The following is a 16120-nucleotide window of genomic DNA, read 5'->3' as shown; positions in this document are numbered from 1 at the left end:
CTCTGTATCTGGTGGGCAGCCACCCCTTTAATCCAGTGGAGCTGATCCCACTTGCAGCTCAGACATCCCCCAGGTAGCAGCGATGGGTTCTGGGCGCACATGACCCCAGTGAGATCAGTCAAGACCAGTGACGCCACATTCTAGAATTTCTGTTTGAATTGGTGAGAATACAGATTTGTCTTTGCCTCAGGACTTGAACTTGGAGGAAAAGTAGGTAAAGCCACCCCACCACCATTCCTGCACTCAGGGAGATGATGTCTAAGAATGGTATCCACCCTGACAAATCAGAGCAAGGAGGTAGAAAGGGGGAAACTAGATCCTAGTACCATCCTCCGAGCACCTACTTCCAGCCACACCTGAAGCCATGCTGCTCCCTTGACTCTGCTGTTACGTCGGACGATAAATTGTCCTTTTGCTGAAGCCAGCCTGGACGGGGTTCCCTAACATTTACAAGCACAAGAGTCCACAGTGAAATCCTGAGATGCCCTGCGCTTAGTTTTATGAAACAGCTGCAGAGTGAGGCCCGTGCCCAGCACCAAGGCTCCTGGGTGAACATGACACAGTGGGCCCTTCTCAGCGGTCCTCCATTTACCAGGGAGGATGACTATCAGACCAAAAAATGGTGCAGGGAATTTTCATGTAGTCATGTAATGTTCATGTTTCTTCCCAACTTAGACCCCTCCAATGCTTTTCCAGTATGCTTGGAATAACATGCAAAATGCTGCCATGTCCTACGAGGTCCTGCCACCACGTCCCCCATCCCCGGCTTTTCCTCACTCACTCATCCCAGCATGGGTACCTCCTGCCACGCCCGTCTCCACTTTTACACCTGCTCTTCCTTCAGCCCAGAAGGCACTGCCCTCGAATCTCTGCGTGGCTGGCTGCCTGTTGACATTCAGGTCTCTGCTCAAACCTTGCCTTCCTGAGCCCTGGCTGCAGCGCCCCCATCCACAGCTGCCTGCAACAGGCACCCTCGTTTACTGCTGGTCGGTTGCCTCTCTCTCCCTTTTGGAGCTCTGACTCCATGAGGGCGGGCTCTTTGCCTTATTCACCAGCACATCGAGGGTTCCTGGGTGCTCCCCAGACTTTCTTGAGGGGAATAAACAGTGCAGAGAGCAGAGACCCAGTGGCTGCAAAGGCCAGAACACCTTGGTTTTCAGGCATCTGGAAAGGCCCAGAGGAGCCTGCAGGACGGACACACGGACAGGGGAAGGGAAGGCTCTCGGGTGGGGCGGGCAGCATGGACCAACGCCTGGAGAGGTCAACGGCGTGGTGTTCTGGACTGGCTGCCATATCAGCACGAAGGGCAACAATGCGCCCTGAGGCTGGAGAGGCAACTGGCTGAGGGCTTGCGGGTCACGCAGAAGCCTCCGGACTTCATCCCCGCTCGCGACCTCAGCAGACAGATGAGATGAGATTTGTGTCATTCAGACTTACCCAATAAATGTGTACTGAGGAGGTGCCTGCTTGGTCCGGCCCATGATCCGAATGTCACAAATCGCAGCTTCAGTTGAATCCCGTGGGATAAATTTAATGCACAGCCTCTTCTTCCTAAAAGCCACTTCCTCTGAAGGAAAGGACAACAAGAAAAGGTGTGAATCCTTGAGAGATGCCAACATGTCTATTCTGAACACAGAAGTGAATGGTCACCCAGTCGCCCGACAGAAGAGCTGGGCTCTGCCCTCTGCCGTCCACGGGCCCCGGTGGACGGGCCGTGACTGCAGCACGGGCGCCGGTCAGCCCCCTGCCCTGTGTTCAGGACCTGGCCCCCGACGTCCCTGCTGAGAAGGGGCTCCCTGGGCTCCAGGGCTACACTTCTGCAAGGAGAAGCTTGGTATAACCCCATGGGGCTGGCTTCCAAAAGCCATAACCACGATCTGCTCACTGTTCACAGGCACCCTGACTGACAATATATTTTGCCATGTGGACTTTTTCTTTTTTACTTTTCATTAGAGAAATTTCCAAACATTCCCTGAAGTACAGAGAACAGTAGGATGAATCCACATGCTCCCATCATCTAGTTTCAACACTGTCAACAAAGGACAAGCTGAGTTCATCTCTGTCCCCCCACCCCCGTTAGTTCAGCTAGAGGATTTAAAACGAATCTCCGCCACAAGGTCATGTCGCCCATCATTATGTCAGTAGGCATCTATGGCAGCCAATTTTTTTTTTAACATCGCCACCATGCCATTGTCATACCTAACAAAATGAACAATTCCTTAATAGCATCCAACACACAGTCTATGTTCAAGTTTTCTCCGTTCTCTCACAAATGCCATTGAACTGTGGGTGTGCTGGGATTAGGATCCAAGCAATGCCCGTTAGGTCACTGAATCTGGCTGTTGGGTCTGTGAAGTCCCTTTTTCTCTGTAGCAGCGTCTCCACCCTCCCGTTTTCTTCAGGGCACTGGCAGGCCTGAGAATTTGGGGTTACTCCCCTGTGTCTCCTATGAACTGGCAGTCAGAGCAAAAGGCTCAGTCGGATTCAGGTCAGACTATTTTAGGCAAGTACATGTCACAGGTGGAGCATGTACGTCACACGGTGTCACATCACGAGGCCGAGATCAGCGGGGCCCCCCGCAGCAGGTTCCGGAGGTGTCGGCCTGGTACCTGGGCTATAAAGTGCCAACTACCATTTTCGGAACAGTGTTTCCATCCCGATGGCTGTTGCCTAGACCCGTAATTCCATTCAAGGTATCAAAACGGTGATTTTCTAATTCTGTCATTTCTTCTGCATTTATTATCTGAAATTCTACTACTTAAAAGATAATTTTTCTCCTCCAACTACTTGTTCATGTCTCCCGGAAACATACTTTGTACAGGAACGGAGAGATAAATAAGTGATCCTTTTCTCTTATGAATCAGGTCTTAAGAGTACTGCGTCGGTGCCTTAGCCACCTCCCGCGGTGACCACCAGGTGTTTTTTTGTTTGCTCATTTGTGGTTGTTAGACATGAGTTTCAGTCAATTACAGCCACTCAATACATGAGGCAGATGGATCTGGGTTGAAGCCCCAACTCCACCATTTCCCAGCACTTATGACCTTAGGCAAATGACCTAATTTCTCTGAGCCTGAGTTTGGCTATCTGTAAAAGAAACACTGGTAACACAAGTGCTTCATTTAGCCCAGCACCTGGCACACAGCGAGTGCTCGGTAAAGAACAGCCTTGAATGCTATCATCATTACAACACACAGCTCAGGTCAGTGTTTGGCACTGACTTTGAAGATTTCAGTTCTGTGGCAGGAAATGGGCACATCAGATGCGGGAACGGGATGAGGAGGGAGGCTGGGCCTGCGGCCGGGCTTCATTTCACCAAGGGGAGGTAAGAGGCAGGGGTGGTGTTCTGTTGTTATGGGGTGGGGGGACTGCAGGTGGACACTCAGGAATTTTCCAGCTCTTTTCCTAGGCAAGGCACCTGAGGACTCCATCAGATGGGCAGGCTGTGGGTAATAATGTCCTGAGTGCAGACCCCAAACACTGCCCCACAGGGCAGGATGGGACCCTGGGGGAAAGCACCACAGCAGCCCTGTGCCTTCAAAACTATTGGCTGGTAAGCCAAGGCCTTCCAAAGTGTGATGAGGTGAGGCTTTTCCTCAGTGTAAATGAAAATGCAGGCATTTCACTTGATTTTACCATGCTGCTCCTCGCTCTGTTCCTGCATCTATAGCAAACTCGGGGTAAGAGATGGAGTCACTAATTACACATGCTTAAACAGGCCTAATTTTAAGTAAACATATTATACAGAGTCAATAGAAATGTGTTCAGTCATGCTAATGAACACAGAGAAAGGACACAGCACTTTACTAAAACAAACAGTCTTCCAGTTTTTAAGTACTGTGTGGATTGCAGCAAACTGTATTTTAAATTAACTACAGGAGTCTCATCTTTTTGGCTGACTTTATAAAATCCGGGCCTTAAATGTAGCACAAGCCGCACAGGGCTGACCATAGGTTTACCCAATCAGCTTGGGCTCACCTGTCCCCTGGGTAAAGGCTCCAGGAAATGACCGTATGACCTGAAATGAAAAGGCTGCCCTAAACCCACTCTGCTTGTATGATAAGACATTTGCTGGAGATGCCAGGACCCGACCTGAGAATGTCCGCGGGGCAGCAGCCGAAGCCCCCCCAAGTCACGGGGGGGAGGCTCCCCGCCCAGGATCACGGCGAGACCCTGGGCCCAGACGGGACTCAGCCCTGGGCCTCCTCGCTCAACTGATTCAACAAATTGAGAGGAAAATGCAGAATGGGAAATCTCTTGCGGCTCTACAGAATGTCAATATAAAGACATTATAAGTCAATTAGTTGTCAAAAAGAACACCAATGCAAATTTTAAAACTAAGAAAAACACAGGGGAAAAGTGGGAAATTAATACAAGTCTACAAGGCAATTTTAGTTCTTAAGCAGACAAATCATATAAGAATAAGCAAAAGCAGCAAACACTTGCAAAAATGTTCAGTCTTACTATAATGAAGTGAAAATTAAATAAAATTAGAGTAGTAAAACTAAATAAAAAATTTTAAACCTATGCTGGCAGGCCTGTGGAAAACAGGCACAAGCCTGTATCATTAGTGGCACTGTGAACTGGTATTTCTGGAAGTTAACTTGGCAACAGAGAGTAATAAAACATCTTTATTGAGCCCATCCTCTGAGCAAGGCTCTGTGCATGACAGGTACCTTAAGTGATTCAGAGACAAAAGCAACACAGATCTGGCCCTCAAAGAAAGGGATAAGTAGCAAAGACATAAAGAGAACATATAAAATGGCTAAAACACAAGTAAAAACACATTATGAGGTAAGACAATATTCCCCCCATTTCACAGATGAGGAAACCGAGGCCCAGGAGGGTGAAGTCTTTGCCTGGGATCCTACAGCTGTAAGTGGCAGAACCAGACTCAAGACCAGGTGAATCTGACCCTGGAACCGCAGGTCTTCCTACTACGCCAAGATGCAGTTTGTCCTGACAGTGGTAAAGACTGAACTTCAAAGCAGAATTGATCCCTTCCTTTGGCTTCCCACCACTGTAACCTGCGTGTGCTTATTTCCCTCCCTCCCTTCAATAAACACGTGCTGTGCCAGGTATGATGAAAAGCAGTAAAGAAGGCAGACAGGGCCCCCAACCACCAACTGATTACAGCTCTGCCTGGTGGTTGTCATCAGTTTCCTGTTTTCGGGTCCACATCACCCCCTGGACTATGCTCCTTGAGGGAAGGGCTAGTATCTTAATCGTCTTTATATCCCAAAGCCCGCAGTGCCTGCACTGGGCACTCATCAATCTTCTCTGATTGCGGAGAGGACAGAAAGCTTGCTTTGAGGTGGTATCTGGGGATCAGGTGGGAGAACTGCAGCCTGGCTTTATGGGTGTGGGCATTCCAAGTTGAGGGAAACAACAAAGCAAATACACAGAGTCAGAAAAGAAAGTAGTATGAAGAATGCAGTAACAACTCAGTTGGGGTAAAGTACAAGGTGCCTTTAGATGAGGAAGATGTTTGCAGAGGAAGATTGGGGGAAGACCCTAAAGGACCTCTGACCCAGCAATGCCAAGTATAAGACATCATTCAAAATCTATACACACCAAACTGGTACACAGATTCAACACCACTCCTATCTAATCGCAGCTGGCTTCTCTGCAGAAATTGGCTGATCCCAAAATGCATATGAGAATCTGAGGGACCCAGAATAGCCAAAATCATCTTGAAAAAGAAGAACAAGGTGGGAAGACTCATACTTCCAGTTTCAAAACTTGCTACAAAGCTATAGTAATCAAGACAGTGTGGTACTGGCATGAAGAAAGACATATAGATCAATGGAAGAGCACCAGGGTCCAGGAATGAACTCTCACATTTATGGTCAATTCATTCTCAGAAAGGATGTTGAGACAATTCAATGGGACAAAGAATAGTCTTTTCAACAAAAAGGTGCCAGAAGAACTGGACATTCACATGCAACAGAATAAAGTTGGACCCTTATCTCATACCATCCACAAAAATTAACTCACAATGGATCAAAGACATAACAGAAAGAGCCAAAACTATAAAACTTGTAGAAGAAAACACAGGCATAAATCTTGGTGACCTTGAATTAGGCAATGGTTTCTTAGGTATGACATCAAAAGCACAAGCAACAAAGGAAAAAAAAACAGATAAATGGAACTCCATCAGAATAGTAATTTTTGTATTCAAGGGTGAAAAGAAAGTGAAAAGGAAACCCACAAACTGGCAGAAAATTTTATAAATCATGTAATTGATAAAGGGCTTTATCTAGAATGTATTAAAATATTCTTACCACCCAATAACAAAAAGACAACATAAAACGGCAAAGGATCTGAACAGACATTTCTCCAAAGAAGATATACAAAAGACGAACAGAACATCAAAAGGTGTCCAACGGTCATTAGCCATTGGGGAAATGCATATCAAAACCACAACCGGAGCCCGTTTCACACCCATTAAGGTAGCTGAAATAAAAAAAAAAAAAGAATGACACTTAGCAATGCTGGTGAAGATGTGGAGAAATTGGAACCTTCATACACTATGGGTGGGGACGTAAAATGGTGCTGCTCCTTTGTAAAACAACTTGGCATTTCCTCAAAAAGTTAAGTAGTTACCATGTGATTGAGCTATTCCACACCTAGGTAGGTACCCCAAAGCAATGAAAACATATGTCCACACATAAATGTTCATAGCAGCATTATTCATAATAGCCAAAAACAGAAACTACCCAAATATCCATCAACTGAATGGTTGAGCAAAATGTGGTCTATCCTTATGATGGAATATTATTTGGCAATAAAAAGGAATGAAGCACTAATACATGCTACCCCGTGAACCTACCCTGAAAATAGTAAGCTAAGGGAAAGAAGCCAGAAGTGAAAGACCACATATTGTATGTTCCCACTGATATGAGATTCCAGAATAGGCAAATCTATGTAGAGAGTTCACAGTGATTGTCTAGGGCAGACAGGGGGTGGGGAGTGAGGGTTGGGGAGACATGGAGAGTGACTGCTAATGGGTTTGGGAGATTCTTTTGGGGCCGATGAAGTGTCTAAAATTGATTGTGGCAATGGTTGTGCAACTCTGAAAATACTGTACACTTTAAATGGCTAAATTGTATGGTATGTGAATTATATCTCAATAAAACGGTTGCCAAAAAGACCTGGTACATAAATATATAAAATATCTCTGTAGAAGGTATTTAAACACATGCTTATAGAATGGTATTATGGTCAAAAGTGTGGCTGGCATCAGACCTGCCTGTGGGTGCCTCATTTTTATCATATGTGAAATGGGCATAACAATACCCATCTCCCCTATTGAATAGGGGTCTTCTGAAGATTCAAATGAAATCAAATATATACGGCATTTATCACAGGGGTTAGCATACAGTAAGTACATACTAAATATCCACTACCATGTTTATTAGCTAACACACATATTAACAAAAAAGGAAAAGCAACATGTCTAAAAGTGAGGAGACTAAGAAAACTGAAATATGCTACACAATGGAACCTAGATGTTTCATTAAAATAACAGCTATATGGGGTCTGTGTAGATACAGAAAAGTCTGCTCTACATGCAATTCTAACAAGAAAACAGCAAAAAACAGTGGGTCCAAAATGGAGTTATGGAAAAATGAGGTATGTATGACAAAGAATGAGATAATTTCATAAATGAATCACGTGTCATAGAAAAAGGATTCTCTGTTTTTTTATTTTCTGCTGCACTGTTGTAGATATCCTGAAGATGGTAACAGTAATTAGAAATAAAACAAGCCACGTTACACCAGAAGGAGGAGGTTCAAATATCCAGAGGCTTTCCAGCACTACCTAATAACTGATGTGCACGACAAGAACCCCAAAGCCCTCCAGGATCTTGAAGAAGCTTCTGATTCGTCCGTGATTCTCTTCTGATCCACGCTGTTCTGGGACCAGAGAACCCGCTCAGATTGAATCCTATGCACTCTAATGTGCAGTCCTTCTCTTCCTGGCTTGTCTTGTGTGCCCCAAGGGCCAAAAAATGGGGACATTAGTCCACTTGTATTCCCTGGACATCTTTTGAATTTTTTCCCTTGCTTCTGGGTGTTGTGCCAAGCTTGGCTTCACCAGAGGACAGACTAAGGAAGAACTATAACCAGTTTCAAGTTCTGCTCCTGAGTGAGCCGAGGTGGTGGGGAGCCCCATTCTAAGAGAAAAGGGCACTCTGCTCCTTTAGATGCTGTGGCCCGGAACGCTGCAAGCTCCTTGGAGACCCAAGCCAGATGCTCATCTAAAGCAACAGGGCTTATTCATAGGCACGCAGCAAGGCCTCCTAAAATGTTTCCAAAGAAAAATGCACATAAAAGATGTCTAAAAATATACCTGGAGGAATAAAACTCTTGTTGTCACGAGTAGTACCAAAGGGTGACTCACGTGTGTCCACCGTCTCCTGAATTGGGATGAAGCCAACAGGCAGAGTGTCCTTGATGTCAATGAGCTTCATATCCACTAACACGTTCCCTAAATGACTCTTGGGAAGAGAGAAAAGAGATATAGACTATTAATCTGAACACCCCCATGGTGGGTTTGCCAGTGTGGCTTCAAAATGCATATTTAACACAATGACTCGTGCGGCTTTAAGACAGCAGGGTAATTAGAGTAGGTGCCACTTAATGTTCCCCAGCCATTACACAGGGACTTGGGTGGCCCCAGGGAACCTCAAATCCACTCGTTCAGATGTGGCTTCGGTTAGCTGGAGAAGCGACCCAGCAGCCGTTTGAGACATGACCCAGCAGAGGGCAGCTGTGCACACACGTCGCAGGACCGGCTGCCACTCATCTCACAGCATTAGCCCGTGAGACCAGCAGGCTTTAGGTGGTCACTGAAGAAAGGGAGCTGCATCTGCACCCAACAGAGAACCAATTACACACCTAAGTGATCGCCAGTCTGCATATCAACACACATTTTTGTTGCTAGATACCTTGTGTAAAATCCCAAGAATCATAAACTAATAAAGAGTCAGGAGCTCTGCTGCCTCACTATTACACATCTTCTAAAATGACATGCACCAGGGTCTCTTAAAGTTTCTATTTCGTGGTAGTACATGGGGTCTATGGTGCGCAGTTTCCTTAACCAGTGCAAAAATATTTTCCAAAGACAGCACACACCATTCTGTAATTGCAAGAGAGAATTCTCTGCAAACAAAATGGCATGTATAACCCACATTTCAGGTTGAACATCAAAATGTTCAGTGCCGATACTGTTTCTGAAAGCCAGTCAGGGAATCTTTGCCATCTAGACTCTATGCCCTATTCACTCTTGGCACTCTCTGTTTTCCTTCATATGAACTTAGAGTGGCATGTTTGTGAGGTTATGTATCTAATATCTGCCTCCCCACCAGTGTTTATGAACCATGAGGACCAAAACCATCTGTTACTACGGCAAATCCAAGCCTACGGTAGCTCTTTGCACACAGTAGGTACTCAATAATTATTTGCTGAATAACTTAATGTTTTTGGACCATTTTCAACTGGGTGGGCCATCCAGAGTCAGAAAATAAATTGGATTTTCTTGGATGAAAAATCTAAAGACTATCAATAAAAACATTAAAAGTATATTTAGTAAATACATTACAACCCCAAAACACAAATGAAGTAAATATTTCCAATTTAACTACAAAGGCCAAAGTGGTAAGTGTAAACTATGACCAGTATTTCCTATGGCACTGCTGTCACAAAACCATTTCTTCCTCTCACAGCTCTCATGTCGACCAACAGTTTGATATCATCACACCTCAGGTAGCTAGGTCTCAGGAAAATGACGCACGGTGCAGGGCAGTAGCGGAGAGCAGAGCCCTCACTGACGCAGAATAAATCTCTGACCACACAGGAAAGGTTTGAACCGCTAACCCAACTCGCAAACATCAGCTGCTTCCAGAATTGCTTGATCTAATCGATCATAATTTTTTTTCATGGCAGTTGCTTTTCCGTGTCATCACTGCTTTCTGCATTGAGAAATTAACCACTGGGTATGTCCTCCTGCCCCAAAGATGGATGGGCATTCAACAGTATCCTTCTCAAATGTCTTCTACTTGACAAGTTGGGTTTTACAGAAGTCAACTGCAACCCACTTAGCGACCTCAGCCCCCCCCACTCTACAAATGTCCCTGATCGTAAAACCAGAACATCGGTGGCGCGGCCATTAAAACCAGCATCAAACCCTCCCATGCATACAAAATGGGAGGCTGCACTGTCTGAGCTTCCCGCAGTCCAAGTGAGGTCCCTCCGCACGCGGGGCTGCCGTGGCACCCGGTTTAATACAGTGGTAGGTCTGCAACACCATTAATTTTGCTTGTTCCTCTCCCCTCCCCCATCTCGTGCTCTCTTTCATTTCCTCCTCATAAATATGAAGAACGTATTCCCAATCCTTGTTGAGCTAATGATTCATGCCAAAAGCCCAATATGCACTGACTCAGGGTATTTATATTGTCTCTGGTAGCCAGTATTTGCTAGTATACTGTAATTATTTTTGACAACCTTGCATTTAAGGTAGCCACAGATAACCAACTTAATATTCAAATGTTCATAAATCCTTCTGTTTAATATCCTCCCTACCTAATCTATGTACATTATTATTACAGGTAATGCAGAAAGTGCAGGGCATGAAAAGTACAATTAATCTCGATCCTTCCCCAGGAAGCAATGTCACTCCAAAGCCAGGTTTTTGTATTAATAGCATTATCGGGGAACAGGATTTTAGGTTCCAAAGGAGTCTCCCAAAACTCCTACACTGGGAGTCTCAAGTCACCTAATTAAGAATCTGTCCAGTCTTGAGAGCCCACATCCCTCCTCTATAGTTGTAAAAAACGGTGCTTTGCAAAGTCTTGGCTCTGTCAGCAGGGCCAGGACAGAGGGGCTGAAACACATTAACATATGCCTCATTCCTACTCTGCTCCTGGGCTGACAAGTGGGCCCCTGCCACCCCCAAGAAACGGATCCCTTTGGATCTCACTATAGGAACCATTCATTCATTTTCTGAAAACAAGACTCACCTATTTCCTAAGCTGATTCCAAAGAGGCAGAAGTTTCTTCTGCTGCCCCATCCTCATCTCATACCTTCATCATCCCCAGCCCACCTCACTCAGCCCTCACAGAGAAAGACACGCACAGTAGGCACTTAATGTACATTTCTTTTAGTGTTCAACAAATGTTGGCTAAATCAATGCATTTTCTGTAATATTCTTACCAATGACATCCCAAATAAGCCCTGGTGACTCCTGTCTGTCATTTTTAAACTTGTCACTGTTCCCCTCAAGGGACAAGGGGCTCTTCTGACCTAAAGAGTCAATACCCTACAGCCTCCAGGGGGAAATGCAATGAAAACAGAAATCAAATATGATCAAAGAGATTGTGGCTGTCCTCTGAAGCCACACTTTTGAACTGAAGCCTCTTTGGTCAGGAAAGGGAAGGCTGAGTAGATGCCAGTAACACCATGAGCACAGCAAGGATGTGGACACGACTTGTTCGGATGCTCAGGAGTACGTCCTTACAGCCCTGAGCCACAGTGAACATGATGGCTTTCTGCAGGAAGTGGTGACCAGTAGTCAGAATGAATATAAATGTATTATATATTTTTAAATGTAAGTAGTTTCAAAAAAGCATTAAGGTGAACTCCAGGGACAAAGGGGGAAGAGAGCGCACAGTGTGAATGCAGGTGCAAGGAGCAGGCCGCAGGGGGCCGCCCTAACTTCATGGCCCACGTCTGCACAGGCTCCAGCCTTCAGACCGCTCCTCCGAGCCTCTCCGGCTGCACAATGAGCCTGAGGGACCTGCTCAGGCTCACTACAGGCTCAGCTGCCACCTTTCTGCCTGAATGAGAAAGGTTTCCAGTGTTTAGTGCCAGGATGGTACCCTACTCCATCAGGAACTCTGTACTTTTTACCAAGCATACATTACTTTTCGTAATTAAAGTAATGATTTCTCCCCCAGTCCTGAATGTGTCAGGAATAATTTTCCTGACAAACACTTATCAACAAACAAACAGGAATGGCTGATGGAAGACAGTGCAGGGAAGACAATTCTATGTCTATACCCAGAAAACGTGGAAGAGACACAGGGACCCCGTAAGGGGCCATGGGCGCTGAGGGAATGAGGTAGGGAGAAAGACTGTTACACTTACCCTTCCACACTTCTGAATGAGGATGCCTGAAGTTGTTCTTTTTTAACCATGAACATATATTACTGTCATAATAACATTTAGAAAAATAAAGCAATAAAAACTTTCCAAAAATTTTTTTCACATTAGAAAGAGACAGTAACATTTAGGCCAAAAATAAAATGTCACCCCTGAAAATGAAAATCTCACTGCATGCTATTTGGGGCTAGGGAAGATAGGGGACCTTGGCCAAGCATGGAAACTCTTTGTTCTCAGGAAAGGAGCTCATACTTCCAGAGGCCGTCAGAGGACGGAGGAGGCGTGTTTGCAGTGTGCCTAGGACAGGCCTCACACACAGCAGATACAAAAGGGATTTCCCTTTTTTCTAAGCTACTTATTAAAGCATTTTATTGGAAGAACCATGGTAGATATCCTTAAAATTTCCTAACTTATGGGCCCAGGTATTAACAACAGTGTACTAAAAGAACTCTGTATGTGTGGGGGATGCCTATCTGCAGAAGCAATGAAATGCCGTATGTCATATAGAGACTCAGAGAGAAAGTCAGTCATTTGGGGAACAAGGCCACATCTGTGGAAAGGGGTGATCATGTGGCATCCTTGTATGTTTCCATTTGCTGGTTAGCTTTAAATCTAGCTTCATGGGCAAATTCTCGAACCCATACAACCCTGTGATTTGTTACTTGGGGGCAAGGTAGGCAAATGAGAGCTGCGAGAGGAATTTCCTGGCTTCCTTTTGAGAATGCATTTTAATGGAATTCACTGTACACTTGGGTATGTGGTTAATAATACTGATAATAAATGAAACACAGTGCTAGCTGCTGAGTCTACCCAGTTCACTACAACTACAGATTAGTATGGTAATGAAAATAAACCACAACAGAAAAATGAGGGAATTTCCAACAGGAATGTAAATGACTTGTGCTCACTCAGCAAACATGAAGTGCGACTGGACTTACATTTTCTTTGGAAAATGATCTTGTGAAACACAGGTATCTGGTAACCTTGGATTTAAATAAGCCGTCTTTCCAGAGGTCAGCATCCACGCCATCTGCTGTCTGTGCCACCTACACCAAAGAGACCGAGAAGAGGACCACAGGTAAGGCAGGATGGAGCTGAGGTGTGTGTGAGCAGCTTCTTCATACCTGTGCCAATTAACACTGGCCCGAACTCTCATGGCATCTCATTAGTTCATTTCACCAGGCACTGGGAAGAGACTTTCCAAAAGGGGAAAAGGGAGAGTGTGAAAAATACAGCTTCTAAAAATATGGTCCCTGGGGAAGCCATTGATTAAAGACACCCTGACAAAAATGGTTCTAATGAGAAAAGAGCAACTTTCGTTGTAATGGACCAAGAAGGGACCAGGTAAGTCAGCATATTAAGTCGCTCATTACCACTTACTCGGGAGGCAGTACTGGGTGCAGAAACAAGTCCAAGGGGTGTGAAATGCCACCTGAGAGGGGCACTGCCCGCGGTGTGGCTGACATGGCCTCCTGCTCCAGGGCTCTGGGGCCGGCCAGGAGCTCCAGTCAGTGGGGCTCAACTGGGGCTGGGGAGCAGGTGTCAGGAAAATTAGCTCCTTACTGCGTCTTCTCAGTGCAAACTCTGCAAGTAGTTTATTCAGGGTCGGAAATGGTATCTTGATAGAAAAATAGAAAAGATTTTGTTCCTTGTTTACAGTCTCCCTAAGCAGCAATTTTCCCCTACACAGCTGTGGAAATTTCCCCCTAGGAAGCATTCTAGGATGAAGCCAGCCTTGATTTGAGTCTTGAAGGAAGCGTGACCTGGACTGGGGTCAGGGGTGGGTGTGAGGATCCAGGCTCTGGGGAGAGTTTACAATGAGCTTGGCAGAAGAAGAGACAAGGCCTGTCTGGGTGGACTCTTCCCACTGCTCTACTGGTGGACTGCTGGGCTCAGCCTCACCCACAGCCTAACGGGGCAACACAACCAGCCTCGAGGCTGAGTACCAGTCACCCTCGTGCGCCTTGCCTGGGCCCTGCCGGCGCAAAGACAGAGGGAGCGGTGCCCGTCTGCGGATGCGCCGGCAGCCGTCTCCGCACTGTGTTCCCTGCGGCTGCCGCTGGTTCTTTTGAGCTTCAGACTTCAGGATGAAGTCCTTGATCTGACCAGCTCCTGGCCACTGACAAACTGTGGAGCGCGCCTCTGTGTTCTCTGCCCAGAAAGGGCCTTGATGCAGCCCATCCCGTGTGCATGCCACGCAGGATGCCCACAGCCTCTGAACAGCCTCTGACTGTCTTACTTGGGGTCGGGGGTGTGGGGTGGGGGGGCAGGGGCTCCTGCCTTGGGACATTCCCAGAGCCCCCACAGCTCCGTCCTCCTAGGCTGCCTCAGAAAGGACCTATGGCCAACTGGCAAAAGAAAAATGCTTTCTTTTCAAACCAAACAATTGTAAATTAGCAAATGCAACAAAGGGACAGGAAATTCCTCTTGCTAGATGTGCAAGTACTTTTGACCTGCAATCTGGAGGACGACTGTAGGGATAATTTTGGGAACTGCTCACTCCAAGTATGTCACCTCCACAGAAAGAAACCTGACGCAACGGGGTGGGGCTTCACGGTACTTTTCCCATAATGGTCATGCATAGCGCTTCTTGGAAAACGTGAGATAGGAGGCTCTGGTCCCAACTGTCCACCACCACGGATCCCTTTTGTTCATGTTCCCCCATGGATTCCATGTTTTCAAAGATGTTTGTTTTCTAAACTGTACTTTTACTGTATTTCCTTAATTCTAGAATGTATTTTGGAATCACTATGGATTTGAAAAATGCCCTTTTAGGAAAAATAGAAATAATATCCTATCAAAACACACAAGTCTATTTTCAGATGTGTCCCAGTTTCAGAACCATTAAAGTGTGAAAATAAAAGGTGCCATAGGAACAAGGAAATAAGGGAAGCTATAGGGGTTTCCATAATATTTTTGATACATTTTTAAAAACAGTCCACGGAATACTCAGTCTGTGGAGCCACTGGCCTGGGCCTCAGCAGAGAGTGGTGCCTGTGACCTTCCACTGGGAAAGGAGGGGACCCAGAAGGGCTCCCTGGGTATCTGGAAATCCCACTGCGTGGTGGTGTGGACCCTGAATCAAGGCTGCCGCTTCCAGGGTTAGGAAATGATTCCCTCTTCCCACACATTGCTGGAATTTCCCTTTTTCTGAGCGAGAAGACACTTTGATATGGTTAAGAGGCCAGAGCAGGAGTGAAAGGGAAAACGTCTGCACTGGGCCTGCCCCTGCTCACAGGCTCCCTTCACAGTCCTGGCAGCTACAGGCCTCCAACCTGGTCTCAGAAGCAGTAAACCAGACAACCAAGGCCCTGCTTTGCCCTGAGGCCACAGCTTATTGCAGTGAAGTAAAAATATGTAATGACTTCCAACCCCAGCCAAGGGTGGGGGTGGTGAGGAGAGAGGAGAGAGGAGAGAGGAGGGGATGTGGGGGACAGAACGCAAACACATGGCCTGGGCCATGCTGGACCCTCACAGGGGGTAAACTGGAGCGAGGAGTGAAGGGCCCCAAGTCCTGGCTCACCAGGAGAACTAGGGAGCGGGCCCCGGGGGAACAAGGCAGGGCACTCCCAGCCATGCCCTTCCTGTAACAATGAGACAGACCCAGAAGCTTCTTTCCAATCCAGTCACATAATGGGGCATCTTCTACTAACCTAAATTCTTCTTGTCCGAAGTTAGATAAGCTAACAACCTATAAGATAAATTACTTGTAAGGCAGGCAGCTAGCTGCATGGTGTGCAGAAGTTCACGTCTGAACTCTGACCCTGTGGGCTCAGCAGTTAGCCTCACAGTCCCAGCCAGGATGTGACAGGCTCAGGGAAGGTGGGCTGCGGGCTGGAGGAAGAAGGGCTCTAGGTGCAGCATGAAATTGACAGGCAGGCCTGAACTTGACAAGGCCCCTCCTCCTGGGGGCACCCAGGTTAGAAAAGGTGATGTGCATGCAAAGGTAGATCAAGGC

At 46.3% G+C, this 16120-nt stretch overlaps 1 protein-coding gene across 9 annotated transcripts in view; it reads right to left on the bottom strand.

Annotated features, from left to right (window-relative positions):
- Positions 1–16120, bottom strand: part of MVB12B (multivesicular body subunit 12B) — a 170075-nt gene that overhangs the window by 106665 nt on the left and 47290 nt on the right. For all 9 annotated transcript variants that reach the window (XM_057499035.1, XM_057499034.1, XM_057499037.1 and 6 more), the window contains 3 exons: positions 13101–13208; positions 8404–8500; positions 1438–1567 (listed from right to left, as the gene is read on the bottom strand). In XM_057499035.1, coding sequence (XP_057355018.1) covers positions 1438–1567; positions 8404–8500; positions 13101–13208 — 335 coding nt within the window. The remainder of the gene's footprint in view (positions 1–1437; positions 1568–8403; positions 8501–13100; positions 13209–16120) is intronic.

Source organism: Manis pentadactyla, chromosome 3, assembly GCF_030020395.1.
Source record: "Manis pentadactyla isolate mManPen7 chromosome 3, mManPen7.hap1, whole genome shotgun sequence".
Taxonomy (NCBI): Eukaryota; Metazoa; Chordata; class Mammalia; order Pholidota; family Manidae; genus Manis; species Manis pentadactyla.
This window is presented reverse-complemented; position numbering and strand designations above follow the sequence as displayed.